The sequence below is a fragment of the Haliaeetus albicilla genome, chromosome 11 (assembly GCF_947461875.1).
Source record: "Haliaeetus albicilla chromosome 11, bHalAlb1.1, whole genome shotgun sequence".
Taxonomy (NCBI): Eukaryota; Metazoa; Chordata; class Aves; order Accipitriformes; family Accipitridae; genus Haliaeetus; species Haliaeetus albicilla.
The window spans coordinates 36121083-36138463 of NC_091493.1; the positions used below are offsets into that span (position 1 = coordinate 36121083).

Here is a 17381-nt window from a genome sequence, read left to right on the forward strand (position 1 = left end):
CTAAAAGCTGCTAAAACCTTCTGGGTAGTGGGCAGTGCATGAGCCAGCTCGCCAGCCCCCAGGGCCACCAACAGCCTTTTTTGCTGGACAAGGCAAGTGGGCAAAGCATAAAAACTTTCTCTTATGTCATGTTTGAATGAGAAGTCCTCAAAATGACAGCCCTGGTTACCAAATAGCTTTATTATCCAGTGAGCGGGATGGACAACGCCACCCTCCCCAGAAAACCTTCAGAGAGCTGCAGTTTCATCAGCCGAGCTGGGAACTCACTACCTTCTTCACGCAAACTTAATTCCGTCCATTTCTTTTTATAAGAAAGTAAAGCTAATACTGACCTAAATATACTTTCAACTTATGAATTAGAAGTGAAATGCCCATTGCCCATCCCCAGCCTGAGTTGAGTTGTCTGTTCTCCCCTTCTCCAGGAATTCTTTCAAAGATAAGTAAAAAACAGCGGACCTAAATATTTATTTTTAGAGGCTGTACACTGTGAAAGCTTTGCCCTTATGAGCCAAACCAACTCAATTTCAAATCAAGTGTTCCTTCTTAAACATACCAGTTTCCAATAAACTGTTTCACAAGCAAACATTGCGAGTATAATAGCAAATAATGATGCCCATGGAACAATGGGATCTTTTATACAGTCCAATATATTTGGCATGCAGCAAACATCTACTGGGAATTTATTCACTGAGGCTATGCTGGCAGCATACTACAAAGCAGCAGTCTTATTTTACTTGTGGCAAAAGTGCGTTTGTGTTCCAGTTATTAAATTATTCCATGGCTATGTGTGTCATTTTCAAAGATCTAGGAACAGTTTAATATTTTTTAATTTGTAAATTACAGTAGAAAATATAAATTACTATTTTACAGTTCTGGAGTGAACTTTTAGTTTCTCACCTTATACTAAATAAGCTCTAATTCCATCTCCCTCGCTCCTTCATTTGGGTACAAAAACAGCAAGCAAAAATCTCTCTTTAATAGAAACCTTACACCATCTTCCAAAACTTATTACAGCTGCCTTCAGTATAAAATGAAACCTTAGAGAATGTTATTTAAAATGTTTTTTAGAAGTCAGTAGGCCTCATGTTTCATTTCTCCACATCAGGGTTTGATTTCCTTTGTGACCTTATTCTCTGCCCTTAAACAAACCAGAGAATGAGACCTGAAACATCTTGGAAAAGTTCCTACTATGCCAGCATCAACACATGAAATGTGTTTAGTTTATCCCGATAGCCATCAATGATTTAATCTTTTATTGATGACGGTCAAACATTTCCTCTACCAAAAAAAGAGGAGGCAAAGCAAAGAAGTAAAAGCAAAGTTCTTACATTCCTGGTCCCAAATTCCTTTAAAAAAACTAAATAAAGTGCATGCATATGTATAGGTGTATGTGTATAGCCACTTGTGAAATGTCTTCTCTAAGGGTAAATATGTTAAAAATAAACTTTAGTTGCCCTTCAACATATGGAGCGATGATTAGTGTTTGTCAACTCCCCCGCTTCAGCAGAAGGGAGTATTCCTATGCCCACACAGGCAAACAGCACAGAAAAATATAGCCATCATGATGCAAATTCAGCAAGGTTTCCTGACAAACCTGGAGTCCAAGGACCACAAGAAATACACTCGGTATTGGGGAAAATAACTAAATATGGAGAAATTTCCACTAATTACAAATGATGAAGTATAATTCTGTACAGTACCATTTTTTGGAAATAGTAATTTCAGGATGTTATCCTGTCTTTCCTATTTCTTTGCAAACAATGCACATCTAAGGACACTGCTTAAGCATAGGTACTGTCAAAACCATCTTCGTAAATCTCACATCACTATTTAGCATTTAAAATACAAGCCATACGCTTGTAACCAGGTATCATCACTCAAACAACTGGCTACACTAATATTAGATGGAAACGGTGTTCTCTTTTTTACTGAAGACTAGCAAAAGAGTCAAAGTTGCCTTTAAAAAAAAATCTTAAAAATCTTAAAGGTTGGTGACACTAATTTTATCATTAGCCTTACATAACCTAATAATTATAATCAGGATCATCACTATAGTGACCATATAAATCTCTAGTTATTGAACTCAGACAAACAGTATTTTCATACAAAACAAGTTGGCAACCAATCTCATAGCTCTGTAGCCCTACTGATTTCAATATTCCCCTTGCTTATTAATATTGAATTGAATCAGAACCTCAAGAAATAAATCTTTGCTACCTGACCACTGAAATTTCAGTGTTCCACTCTCATCGCTAACACATTTCAAAAACCAGTCAACAGCATATGCTATAATACAGGAAATCACCCCGTAGATTAGCTGTCTTCAAGCATACTAAACAGTACATCATAAGGACCATAAAAAGTAGTAGATACTAATTTTATTACCATAAATATTAATTAGTTAGTGAACTACATACAGGATCTACAAGGTTTTTCATAGACATGCCCTGCTTTCTCAAACACACCTTCCTGGTTCAACTGAAATGTTTCAGATGTTTAAAAGCAAATGTAATGGGTATTTAAAAATTTTTTAAATTGAAAAATATTTTCCGTACACTGATCTGAAAGTAACTGAGCCAAACTGATAATTACATATAAATCTCCATAGCTTACATTTCATTTTTATTCTAGTTCTTCCCAAAGTCTAAGTTTATAATACTTTTTAAAGAGAAAGCATGCTTAATGCTGGATCCCAGCTTAAGAGACAGACACCAGCTGGCTTTCTCCAACTTGCAGTTTAGACACAAAACCAACATCAACCCCATTTGAGAAGTCAATTATCTACAAAAGGCAGAGAGAAAATGATTGCTCACATGAGGAATATCATAACCAATGCTACAAGCATCTAAATATTACACCACCGTAGAAGTGCCCAGGGCTTGAGCATTTCTGCTCAGAATTGTTTGAGCAATTCTGCTCGCTTATCTGTAGACAGACTCACTATCTGAAAAGACAACTGACAAAGAGACCTGCCCAATGGCTTAGAAGAAACTGCCATTTAGCCTGTTAATGTTAAAACTTCAGAATACCTTCCTCCAAGAGAGAAAACTGCAAAGAATCCAGGAAAGCTGGAAAATTCCAAGTTTCCCCAAAACTGGCGCAATGGAAGGAGCTGCCCAGGGAGCTCCCAGCCCTGCAGGACACCTCGAGATGGGTGGGAGCCCATCCTGCCGCAGACGATGGAGGGAGAAGTGACTGGAAGCACTAGCTTGGAAATGACTACTGGAGCCTGCACCCTTCACAAGGAGGTCCTGAGAATTGGCTCTTTAAGAAGTTTAACTCCCTGGACAGGTGTTTCCTACAAAAAGCCTTCATCTCTCTCCCATCCTTAGCTTTATCTCCTCCAATTTTTTTTATTTTTTTTTGCTGACCAGCTGCAGCCAACATGGAGGGCATCAGAGAGGAGAGAGACAGGAAAGTCATGATGCAGACGTACGAGATGAAGACGCTGGAGTACAGAGGTGGGCGATAGGGTCCCAAACCCAACTTTCAAAGCCAACAGAGCAGAAGATGCAGTCCCACCACCCCGGTCCTAGCGCGGGCTGTGCAGGGATGGAAAAACCACAGGACGAGAGGCTGCTCGCCGAGCATGCTGGCGGAGGGAAGCCGTAGGGCAAGATTTGCTGCTGCCAGAGGCCCAAGTCGAGCGTATTGTGGCTGAAAGAGCAGCTCTGCCGCTACCGGAGTGCCTTGGCAGGGAGAGGAGACAATAACCCCGGAAAGGGCAAGCGCTGGGTCCCATCCCGAGGCCAAGTCTCCTTAGCAACCTGGCTGTGCCAGGGGCTGAGAAGAGCTCTGGTAATTGTCTATCCAAGGCTCCTCGTCACCCTAGCACAGACAGTTCAGGACCTTTCATGGGAGCTAAAAGCCAGAATCAAAGCCCATTGAAGTCAGGGGGAAATGTCACATGGAATTCAATGGGCTTTGGATAAGGCATCTGATTCATTTCAGAAGAAAAATGAAAACTACTCTTATTTTCTCCTTTTGAATATGCTTGTTTCCTCTCCTTGCAAATGTGTGATTCAAGTGCGGGATAGAAAAATAGAAGCTGAATGGCAAATGCAAGACCAGACATGAGTTCTGGGGACAATGAAGAGATCCTCAATTAAGTGGGGGGGAGGAAGGGGAGAGGGAGAAAAAAGTTATCTAATTCTTTTCCACAATTTTTCATTAGGCACATTTATCAGAGTCTTCGACACCAGTTTTGAAATGCTACTGACTCCTAAGGAGTCGTCTTGACGGCTGCCACTGTGAAGTTACAGAGGGCTCCTTCAAATGATGCCTCTCAGTGCATCAGTAACCTTTCTGGATCGATAGCCCCTGGTAGAGATTTTGTGTATACAGCCATCACTGAATAAAAAATGAAGCAGTTCCAGCTGTCTCTCTGCTTAACCGAAAACACAGACCCGCCATGCCCTCTTCTTCACTTGCCCTGGTCAGCACAGCACGTTCAGCTCTAGTTGCTTATTTTGCCTGGCTCTGAGCTTGGGAAACCTTCAGCGGCAGTCTGGACCCCGTTCGCTGAAAACACTGCCCATTCCCACCAACCTTCCTTCCAATGGTGCAACATCTGTTGCTTTGGAAAATGCTAATTATCCTGTAAATTATGGGTCTCAAAAGCATTCTACAGTTTTTTAGGCCAGACTGTAATCACAGCCTCTTGCCTTGGCTTTGGCTCAGCATCCCAAACTTGCAAGATTGACTCTTCAGCTTTAGGGGGGGGGGGAATCACAGCCTTTTCATCACACACTTGGACTGATATATTTCTCCCGTGTTTCATCCTCACCCGGTACGCAGCACTCTCCCACCATTTCCAATGAGCCGTGTACCTAACATGGAAGGTCCCAGAAGGCTGCCAAGGCCTGGGAGCAGCACTGCTGATAGAGGAATGTGTTGCTACCTGGCTCTGTCCCCAAATTAACTGCATATGTCCTCTCCTATCCAACAATATGTCACGTCTGGGGATTCCCTTAGCAGTTACTTTACAGACAGATGCATATCCACCTGACACATCCCTCATGCCACCAACTGATCCACGGACAAAAGCCTCATGGAGTGGGAAGCCAGTAGCATCACCCAACACCCAGAGCCCCCTCCTCATGCCCTCTTCCAAACTATAACCATGGGATTACCAAAACTGCTCCAACAGCAAATGCTGTAACTTCTCAGGTGATTTAACTGCTGTCTGGAGTCAACAGGACGGTGAAACCTCCCAGGTGTAGCTCCAGCTTCCCATGGGCCCAGTGCACCCTGTGCCGCCTCAAAGCTGAAATATCATTTCTTCTCAGAAGTGGCACTAATGACCATTTTAGCCAGCCTGAGGGAACAACTCGGTCTACCTCTGCAAGCTGCTCTGTCTCTACGCTCAATTTTTGGCATCCCTGTTGAGACTGTGCACTTACATACTATTATTGCTGGCTCTGATGATGGTTTTTGGTGGTGTGGATAGCTACCACCGAGTGAGGGCATTTACTAAAGCCACTGGACCAACCACAGGATATCAGTCCCTGATCACTACCTATTTGGGCTAAGTATCAAGCATTAAAAGAAAGATTAAATGTTTATCAATCCCTCACCATTCAGTGAATAAAGACCTTTCAAGTTTCTATCCTGCCCTAGCTGACAGCAAAGGAACCAGTTTGCAAGGAGAGACACAAGGATCACTGTCCTTCATGAAAGATCCCACCTACACAAGTTGCAAATCTGGCCTCGGTTCACAAGCACTCAGAGGCTGGATTAATTATTGCTCTCTGAATTAGAGAGCTCTTTTGAGGAGACTTCCAGGAGCAGGCAAGGCATGAGGAATTGCAACTCAGATTTCTCTACAAATCTAGCATTATCCAAGTTCATACAAAGGACCTGATTTGAAACTATACTTGCTCCCCACACGCCTAGGTGGAGTGGCATAGGAGGGGTCTAAGCAAACAGATGTCGGAGTCCCCACAGGAATTTCCTCCTTCAAGGTAGCTTTCTACCCATGGGCCAAGCCAAACCTTTGCTTCCTTTCTCCAGCAATAAGCAATTGCTTACGGAGGCCTGTGCCGTATGAAATGCTGGAAGGAAAACACTGCTAACTCCACCATGTGCTCCATGGCGTGGAGAAGTCAGGTTTGCTGCTGGCTGCTCTTTCGAAAGATCAGAAGCCACTGAGCAGGTGTAGGCAAAAAGCCTCTACTAATTAATGTCATACACTATATATACGTGAGCCAGGAGCTGAGCAGCTTCTACCAGCTGCACGTCAGTTTGGTTTCCTTTCGGCATAATATGAAGCGCTGCGTGTTGTTTATGGCCAATTCAGAAGTGCTGCTGAACTGTCATGTTCCATTTATATGTACATACATACACACCCTTCAAATCATCGCTTCCTAGGTAATTTATACACGCCAAGGTAGCATCCACAGCAAGTTAGAGGCAACGCTCTTTTCCCAAACTCTGCAAAATCAGAAGATGTTTTAAGGCTCCAAGGAGTAACAAATCACTGTCATTAAACGCTAAGAGATAAAGACCATCCTGGCAAGAACGCCTGATAAAGAACAGGAGCCATTCAGGCAGACTTATGGGTCAGACCAGCACTACCAGTGCCGATGAAATCATGCCTTATAAATTTTGCCATCTGTTATCAGTAGGCATTAGCCAACAAATGTTCGGAATATTCAAAGTTCCTGTAGAGCAGGAATCTCCACGTATAGCATTTCCTATCGGCCCAATGCTAGTTGGAGAAGTCATCTGAGTGGCCAAGAGCCCAACGGGCGATCGCTGCAGCCGGAGCTCCTGGCCCTCACGAGTGAAGCCGGCGAGGCCTGGAGCAGCCCGGGGATCTGCTCCTGCGGACAGGAGTAGGGCCTAACCTCCATAACCGCTTTCCAAACCCCCTTTGTCCTCAAACTTAGAAGCCTTTTCTATAAACCTGAGGCATTTCTTCCTCCTGCTGTGTCACATACTTCATCACCGCTGACCACTGGGCCCAAACGTCCATCTCTGCTTTGGTTCGTGGACCAGTATCGGCAATCAGCATAAAGTGAGACAGCAGGGAACCAGACTGCACATATTGCCTGCCGTCACTGAATACTTTCTCATAAAACTAAACATCTGAACACTGACTATTAAAGAATTTTAGTTCTAAAGATTAAAATTTCATCACAGACAGCAGAAGCAGGCCCATTTGCTGCCCGCAGTAAAGCCTTTGCCAACCTATCCGACCTCCTTGTGCCACCCAACCCCTCCTACTTACCAATGCCAGTCGAGTAAAAGGCAGTGCCTTTTTAAAACCTTTACAGAAACTAATCAGGTGTATTCAAACTCTTTGTCCTTGGCTTTACCACCTTTACCTCTGATTTGAAGTAATGGCACTGTTTCTCCAGCAGGCAAAGCTCCCACTGATGTTATCCCATCTGTCTCTTTGGATAGCTCTACAGCATGCTGTCCTATGTGCATTTTAGCTAAAATTCATCTTTGCATAACACCTTTACAGTGTAAGTTCATCTGCACAACTCCTTCTCATATGGCAGCAAGCTGGGCAAAAGAAAGCAAGCAAGACTGACTTATTTGGCTTGATACAGAGCCCGCTGATGTCAGTGAAAACAGTAGGGGGAAAAAAAACCCCAAACTCACAGTCAGAACTAGTTAAAAGCTATCCTTTCAAATCACACGTATATCAGAGGGTTAAAAGAGACAGGAACATCCAGCAAGCCCAGGGCTAAGGCAGGCAACGTGAACTCTCTTGTTTTAAAACGTGAAATTATCAACAGGGTTTTTAAGACCAGTTGGTCCTTAAAGCAAAGCCCTACTGTCAGGTTGATGCAGCATGGGTTTCATCAGCCCTGTGGAACAGAAAAAGTCATAGCAGCAAGAATTGTACAACACTAATCTTGGAGCTTACTTGCAGTATCCCTCACACAGTGCATGCATAAGCAAAAGCTTCGTACATGTGTGAACAAAGAGGGGAGAGGCCTTATTTTAGTGTGAACAGAACATGGGAAACAGAACAATGAGTAGCTGAAATTTTCATCGGAATTCTTTTCGGTGTACTCTAAAAGAAAAAGGCTTCAAGAGAATACGAAAAACAACTTGTGACTTCTCACAGAGAAGTGGTAAAATTTTATTGTTCTGGCTGTTTCCAGAGACTGCATTAATTTTTACACACAGAGATACCATCCTTTGTACTGTGCACAGCTCCCAGCACTCAACTGCTTTATAACAACCAGAGACAATGCTGGGGTCCAGCATCTTTGGACTGGGCTCTCCGGTAGGCTCTGCCAAAGGTTTACCGTATGCCTGGCAAATAGCATCTCTCCCACAGGAATGATGTCCTCTCCCAGCTGCAGCGGGTTTAACTCACCAGTGCACCCAGTGATGCCATAAAGCACACAGTGGGAGTTATTATTGCTGTTGTTATTGTGACCTGACTGCATATTTTTCATCCTCCAAATTTCCTTTCCTGAAAACAGCTCTGCCTTTAAAGTAAAATGGAAAAGATTATGTAAACCTTTAAAAGCCCTCTTATATTTCTACACCTCTCCCCCTTTTCTTACACAGCACACTTGCTCTATTGAGCAACGCAGGTGTGAAATTATCGGAAGGACCGCAGTATTCTCCCTTCCCCAGCTAGGCACGGCCAACCGGCTGGCTGACTGACCCTACCCGGCGTGCAGGCTCTCGGGGCAGGAGAGAAGCTCCAGCACCCAGAGTTTCAATGCTCTCTGCTGGACCAGCCGGGCTTAGCCTCAAGCCATGTCTATGTTGGACCTCACTCAGCCTTTGGGCTTCCCTTCCCTGGTGATGAAGTTTGCCATCTCGTGGTCCCACGTGAGGAGGGGAGACGTCCCTCCAATCACGATCACTCAAGTCTGCAACACAGAATCCGTGACCTGTTCTAAACGTTGGAATGGATGCTGAAGACTACTGCTCTTGGGAAGACTCTGATTATACACATTTCTCATTATATTTCTAGCAATTCAGGTAAATCCAGGTGAAGTTTGCAAGATGCAACAGCGTTCATAGCAAGCATTTAGGCTGGCCACGCTTGGACGTGAACTTTGTGCTCCGAAACAAGAAAGTTCTTCTCTTACTTTCTACAGTTCTTGACCTCTCTTCTGCACCCACATTTTCCTGCCTTTCCGCGTACACTCCGAACAACCAGCTTCCTAAGAAGCCCAGAACCAGCAGCACCATCACCAGCCTCTGGCTGAGCACCAGGTGCCAGAACTGCTTTCTGAGAAAACTGCACTTGAGTGGCGGGGGAGAAGTAATTTTTTTTTTTTTGAATACTCATTCAAATGTAGACAAAAGTGGGTTTCACACTCTAGATAGTGCTTTAGCACAGTTATCAAAGGAAACGTACATTTGAAACCAACTGCTGAAATGAAATTATGTTGCTCAGTAATGCACATAATCCAATCTAATAGCAGAAACAATGCTGCAGATATAAACACTAACCAATACATGTACAATCACTTGTACATGCAGAATACATGAACAACTTAAGAGCAACTGTTTTGATTACCCAATTTGTGACAGTGATTAAAAATCCCTAAAAGTAGATATAATTTTAGACTTTCACAATCATCTTGTAAAAATGGTGAAGACTAACTTTATTCCAACTAATACACTGTCACGCTGAGTTCTTCACTCAGCTCAGGTTCTGACAGTATCAGTGTTTTTCTTTCATGAACAGTCAGAAATTTCAACATATTCATGCAACTTTCTAAAGAGCAATCTGAAAAAATAATCTTAATATTTTACATTTACAGAGCAGTTCAACAGTCAAAAGTGCTTAACAAACTACGATTTTTAATGTGGCTTTTGATGTTTAAATGGAACAACTGCTGTTGAAGCTGCACCATGGGAACGGTAGTAATCCAAAAATGACCTGATGACTTAAAATCCTGAAAACCTGTAAAACAAAGCCACTTCTGCATTTCAAGTGACACAGCAGTCTGTAGTGCAGCGAGAGGAGAGGATACCAACATGACGGTTGTAAGTGCAACCTTTTTTTTTTTTAAAATAGCCACAGAATTTCACATTTCACTGATTTGTCCACACTTTGGTACTGCCAGATCTCTCACCCTCTTACCTATCTCTACCCTGATACCATCCCTCAAAGTTTTTTCTCTCCCCGCATTGCAAGCCTCTGGGAAGACTCCTCACACCCTTTCACTCTTTTATCTTCCCAGTCCTGACCTCCCCCAGCCTCAGCTCATTACAGTCACACACAACCCCTGATGCCTACCACTCGAGTGCCATCTCCATCCACTTCCACCTCCGCTACAGCTCTCTTAATCCTAGTTTAATCCCCAAAACCGCCAGTGTGGTGGTCTCGGTCAGGATTCATCTCGCCCACCACGGGCAGCTATCCCATTGCAGCCACAGGGCTGTCCCACCTCTGCATCTCCTCCCCTGCTCAGGGACAACATGAAGAAATGCAGGTGCAAACTCCTCATTAATAAGGGAGACATGATTAATAACCTTGTGTTTGCCTTCAATATGATCCATTCATCCAGTCTGTATCACAGTTCATTTGCGACTTTTCTATATTTGTGATAACTTAAGCTTTTATTTATTGATTTACTTATTTTTAAGAGGATGTAACTTTACCAATCTACTGCCAATTAACACTGCCATTTTTTTCAGTAACAAAACTGTTAGAAACGACTGGATCAGGTCAAAAAGCCCCTCTTATTAGGCACAGACATGGCTTTTGACACGTGCCAGTTGCACATTTAACAAGGCAACAGTCTTGTTAGCATCTTCAGACAAGTCCTGCAAATTCCTGCTTGCATTTCCACGACTAGGATACTGCACAAATTAGAAGGCATGATTAAAAATGATAATAGCAGAGCTGAAACAATATCCTGTTCATCATTCATCAAAAGAAGAAGAAATGCCTGCCTTGGGGCTGTAATAAGACAGAAAGTGGGACAGGGAGACCAGTCCTCCCGCAGCAGACTCTGCAGGAAGCATTCCAAACATGACAAATTCACTGTTCACCCAGCAGATGAAGTAATGACACTAGTATTTGTCCATAAAATGTAATTTAGCCAGACTACTCCAATGAAATCAGAAGCTTTAACGCTATAAAACTAGGGGGTTGGAATATTTTTACCTTATTAAGAAAGGGGCTGGGGGAGAACACAAGCTTTCGTTTTCCCTTAGCTGAACCATCACACTGTGGTCTTTGTTTTCAGGAGTGAACCGCACAGCCTCCAGCACTAAACAATTTGCGTAATTTCTTCTCGGATGCACACACCTTGCCGAAAGCCTAGTGCCAGGTGTAAAGTCCACACTCGGGCTTATCAGTACATTAAATAAAATCGTCTTCCCTCGCGGCCTAACCAAATATCTGAGGGCAAGCATCAGTGTGGATTCCTTCATGCTTCCAGCCCCTGTCTCATCACGTCCCATGCCGCAAGCACTTGGGTGAAGACGTCAAGCCAAAGCTTGTCCAGGTAAAGAGCCAGTCAACAACTACAAGCACATCTGCCAGAAATGCAAGTTTAGGCTTGGTTGTAATACCTACACTCAACTCCTGCCAGACATTAGTGATGCAACGTCCAAGGCATGTATTTAGTTGGCGTCAGTTCCTTTTTCGTATGTAACCTGAACCCTAAAAATAATTCTTTGGAAATTAAGGAACATACTATAGTTAAGTCAAACTAATTCTGAACTCTATTTTGACAAAACAAGCCTCGGCAAAAAGCAAATAACAATGCATATGTTTTTAGGAATCAGGGAATGACAAAATGGAAACATGTCTTTAAAAAAAATAATCTATGTGTCTGTGCCATGTTTGCAGCTAGGGATTCTGAGAGCATATGAAAATCCAAAAATAAAACTGACTAGAAACAAAGGCAAAGTTGGGTATTCTGCCTAAACTAAGGAAAATCTAAACAGTGAAGTACCAATAGCAAAAAGTTGATTCCATTTTAATCAGATTTTTTTTTTAAATAATGTCCTGTAAAAAGCAAGAGTAAAATTCATCATAAAACCCTCTAAAACCTCCCAGAGTTCAAAATAAAAGCGTTCTTCTGCATACTCGTCAGTATAACCACTCATACGTGAGATTTCTGGGGCACGAGCTTTAAACTAAGAGTCATTTAAAATGCTTCCTGGATGAGAAGTTCTTCTCATGCTGCTTTCATATGAAAATACGAATACTGTTAAGGAACAACTGCGTGGTACTCTGCCACCTCTGGAGTTCACTCCTCAGTAATGAGAACCAAAAGCACAGCTGTTAGGCAAATTAGAAACTGGTCAAAGTACAGCTAAACTGGCTGCTAAGGGACTTTTTCAAAAAAATATATTTGTGACAAGTTATGTGCCTTTTTTTTTCGTAAACAGCAGGGTCTTCTTATACATTCTTGGAAGATGTGTCGTGCTGTAGCAGCTGCTTATAAAACCCAGTAAATGAGGTAATGTGCCAAACTTCATCTGAAACCAAACCACCTTTTGTTTCCCTGGATGATGACTTTAAATAGGACAGGAATGGCTACCTGCACTAGGACTGTTCAAAGACTAACCTTTTTTTGCCGTTAAAATATAAATTCAATTAGTTACTTCCAGGTTTAAACAGAACTGCCGCTGCTGAAATTGTACTCTAGCGATAATTGCAATCCAAGAGTGATCTAATTATATACAAGTCTCAGTGGCTGCATTCCCACGTTGCTTCCTACAACCCGGATTCACTACAATACAACTCATAAGTGAAAACCACATCGTTTTCATTCATTCTCCCTTAAGACTGCATGACTTTATATATGTTTAATGAGAATGGAGTTAGTCTATTAGTAAGCTTACTATAAAAATGCAAGTTTCTACCTACTGTTAAATACAAAAGAAGAGAAAGGCACTTCAGCTGCATGTAGAAAAACAGCTGATAGGCTAAACTGTACAAGGGAAAGAACATTCTTTTAATTAAGGTACTGGATTAGGATTCAAGTACCAGCTTTACTTTTTTGGCTCTGCCACCAGCTTCCTGTGTGACCCAGGGCAAGAAACTTCATCACTCCACAGCTCGGTTTTTCATCTATAAAATGGACAGTGACATTTCCTTCTCCCGGCCTCTCCGCATTTCGGTTGTAAGCAATTACCGCGCGCTGGCGCATTGCCTTGGACAATACGTATCCGATATTAATTGAAGCCTCTGGGTAGCACTCCAATAAAAAGCTAAAATCAACTCGTCTCCCTTTCACAGGATCCTCACAGAGTTTTGTATTGCCACCATTTGCTGCTACTGCAATCTAACACATTTGTATCCCTGCGCAAAGCAGCCTGCTGAAATCCTTGTTTTGAAATGGAGGAGGAGGAGAGAGGAAAAGGCAGTCGATTGGGGTGTCCCGAACATTTAAAGAATAACTTTGTCCAACCCAGAACATCCTGGCCAACTCAAATGGACAATTCCCCACTAACACTGCCAATGCGCACAAGTATCCTGCGCAATATAGAGAGGCTGCCAATGACTTGCTGGTTTTTTCTTCAGTATTTTCTACTCCCATTGTAAAAAATTCCGTGCAATGGTTTTGCCAGGTTTGTAAATTTGAATGAGACCATCTGAGCTGAGTTGACTATTTTAAGAGGGTTCTTGCAAGTAATTACAAGGTAAAAACGAGAATACTTCACACCTACATTCTGACTGAAAACTACTCAGCCCTGCTGGCTCCAGGCTTTTAATTGTCAAAAGAATTCAAGGTTTGGAAAGTTATTGGCATCAAGTAATACTGGATATTCCTAACTAGCACTGTGTCATTATTTGGCAGGATTTTTGCTGGGATACCTCCCAAATCTGTGACATAATCAGAGGGTTCTCTACATTACACCATATAGTCAGATGCTCATGTTAATGTAATACATTACTGTGTTTAATACCATTTGCTATTACTTACACTTAATCAACTCTGGAACCAGTTAAACCATATAGGAAAAGCAATTTCAGAGGCTTTCAACTAACAGTTTTGCACACACAACTTGTCCTAAAAATACAACCTGAAGTTTGAAAGATGCGGTCTACATATGCAATTGCTTCTAAACAAACATCCCTAACTCTCCACAACCCCGTGGGAACTGAAAATTCATAAGAAAACAGAAAAAAAAGCCCCATAAAATTAACTTCTGTAGAACTGTCTTAACTAGAAAAACGGTCAGCATTTCCCCTTCTGGCCAGCCTTAATTTACTGCTTCAGCAATTTTATGCCCAACCTCCACAATTATTACAAGCTTTCAGCAACACAGAAATGGCTGAGCTCTCTAACATCAATCCTCTTTTTAGATTAAAGTCCCAATGCTGTATCTCTTGAGAGATGCACAGTAAATTCAACATGGGTATCTTCGGGTGCCCCTTCCCATACATATGCTTTCAAAGTAAACTAACAAATACACCCTTTAACTGATCAAATTAAATGCAAAAAAGGAAGTAAAACTATTAAGTACGCAGAACTGAAAAATGCAGGTCGTGACTTGCAAAAGTCACCTTTGGACTTCTGGTTTCATATCTCACAGGGCCCAAGCATCAGAAAATGCTGAATATCTGCCCAGGGAAAGTCAGGGCTCCTTTGGGTGCCATCAGCTGGGTACGCAGCACCCCAAGTCACTAGTCACTTTTGAAAAACCTCATTATTTACTTTTCTGCCTCTCTATAGGAAAGGAATAGACATTTAAACAAATGACATAATCCTTATTACCATTCCATTCATTCATGCAGGTCACTATAATTTACTGCCAGGAAAAATAAACTTCTGCATAATATTCCTTAATGTAAGACATTCAAAAGGCTCAAAGGGGGAGAGGAGGTGAGAGGGCTTCTGACAAATATTTGCTCAAGTGACCACATCATCCACAAACACATTTGCTAGAAAAATGGGTGTAGAAATTTACAGTCAACATGAAACATGCCAGACTGGGACTGGGGTGGTAATGAAGAAAAGAAGCAGGGGACAGAGAAGGGAAAGGGAATTTTTAACCAGTTTTGTTTCAGCAAGGAAAACTCCCAATATTGCAAAACTGGCTTTTTCCTTCTGTGTAGCCTACTAAAAAAGACTTTTAAGCAAAACCAAAGTTGAGTCAATCTAGGCTCCCTAAAGGATTAAGAAAAAAAAACCCCAAACCCAAAAACCTCCAAGAATCCCATAACTCATCATCTCCTTACACTCTTTCTGCGCCAGGCTCTGTAAATTGAGCCTTGTTCCTGGCAAGCCCATGCAAGCAGCCCACATCCTCCAACAAGGTGGTCACCAGAGGACAGAGACACGCAGAACACAATTGACTGCTGTCTCTGGCAGCCACTGCTGCTGCACTCTCCATAAACTTTGTTTAAACAAGTGTTCAGACGAAAGTGGCTTTGCCAGTCGTTCGGTTCACCTCAACAATACCCATAGCTCACTCTATTGAGGATGACAAAATATTGCCATGGGGGGAAAAAAAAAAAAAAAATCCTCACTGCTTTCAGTGTTGACTACCTACAACCAAGTACAGGTGAGTTGGGTGGTTCACAGACTGGCTTTGAAGACTTAAAATGCATTGGGGCTGGTGGTAAGGCTTCAGTCTGACAGCATCCCCATCACAAAATTATCTTTTTCCTCCTCTGCTCCACGAAGGTTAGCTCTCGCTGGCATTTTCACGGGGAATGTTTTCATTTCTTGCTGCCTGAGAAGCCGGCACTTGTTTTCTTTTGGATTTGGGGGTTTCCGCAGCTTTAAGTGGTCCCAGACAAAATAAGGCGCTACTTTTAAAGATCATCCAAAACAATGCGAGGGATGCATTTTTGTCATGTAAAAATCAATCAGAAAATAGGGAAGTGAAAATTTTGTCACTGTTTTGGTCGTACAAACCCAAACTCACAGTAAGATTCTCCACAGAAGATAAGTTGGGCTGTCAGTCACCAGCCAAACCCAGCTTACAATCATCAAATTCATTTCTGCTTTCAATACTGATTGATCAAAAGTTTTATTCACAGAGCTTGTGACGCTCCGATCGCCTCACAAGCCTGGAGAAAGCAAAGCCCACTCAAGACATATTTCAGAAACTGCAGCTCAGATCCCCAAAGGTACTACCAGCAGGTCCTACTGTAACAGTCAAACTGATTACTTTTGGACAGCAATGCCTTCAGAGTCAATAAAACTGCTCACACCCATCCAGGCTAATCAGCAAGAGTAGGGGTGAATAGAACTGGTTCCTGAGATTTCAAGCCCTAATTTAGCTAAGCACTTAAATAAATACGTGTAAGCCTTATTAAAGTCAACAGGATTTTGGTATTATTAAGTTAACATTATTAAACATGTGCTTAATAGTCCTGCTGAATCACAGCTTTGCTACTAGTAGGAATTCACACAGCTTTTTACAATTTGTCCTCGGGTAAAACACTTCACCATTTTTGTCATCTGTGTTTCAGGGACTGCTCAGAGCCCACACAACGGGCTATGGTTGGACCTCTGTTACACTGCTGTGAATGCAAAGTACCTTTCCTGAAGCTCCAGATCTGCACGAGCTTCACCAAAGTCAATATCTAGGTTTTTTTAAAAAAAAAAAAAAAATAATAATAATTTCAGCTATCATAACAGCAATCTAGAGGATCACTTGACAGTTTTTATAACTGCAGTTATTAAAATTTGTGTTAGTATAATTGTACAAGTAATAATTCCATTTTAATACTAATGATTAAAATTACATCAGTATTTATTATTTGGTCGTCATGGTAAGCTTGTAGGTGTATCACAGCAACAAGAATCCACTTGCACACGTGGATATTACACCTTTGCCAAGGCCTGGATAGATTAGTCCTACAGACACGAGTGAGACAGATGAATATATAAAGTTATGTAGCAATTGGTTATGTAGTGAAATCTCATCTTTAGACTACTGTGAAATCATCTTCAAAATTAATGCAAAATGTATCAGCTGAGTTCTAAATGTTTTAATAGAGAAACTCAATAATTAAAAACATTGTCTTCCACGTGACATAGGTTTACTTACCAACAACGTCGAGGTGGTACGTGTGATTGATGGATCCGTACTGGTTTTCCACTATGCACGTATAATTTCCTTTGTCAGACGGGACCACGCTCTCCATGATGAGACTCCAGTGCTGGTTGCGGACCTGTCGGGTTGTAACCAGAGAGGCTGGGAACTTTGCTAGCATAATTTCACTCTCTCCCCCTCCAAAAAAACTCTTTCCTGAATAGTTAACCTTTTGTAATCCACATTTAAAAGCCTCTTCCGTGCTTGTTTTGACAGTTCTGGACACTGAAATACTTTATGTATGCCTGATCCGGTACAGCACGGCTGCAGCAGTGAAAGCCTTTACGCATTCTGCTATAAATTTACCTCGTCCCCAATCTCAGCACTGCAGACGTCGGTGCACACTCAATCCTACAGGCTTACGAGGATGGCACCAA

At 42.1% G+C, this 17381-nt stretch overlaps 1 protein-coding gene across 11 annotated transcripts in view; it reads right to left on the reverse strand.

Moving 5' to 3' along the window:
* The window catches only part of FGFR2 (fibroblast growth factor receptor 2), an 86189-nt gene that overhangs the window by 33585 nt on the left and 35223 nt on the right, over nucleotides 1-17381 (reverse strand). For all 11 annotated transcript variants that reach the window (XM_069797121.1, XM_069797122.1, XM_069797125.1 and 8 more), the window contains one exon: nucleotides 16960-17083. In XM_069797121.1, coding sequence (XP_069653222.1) covers nucleotides 16960-17083 — 124 coding nt within the window. The remainder of the gene's footprint in view (nucleotides 1-16959; nucleotides 17084-17381) is intronic.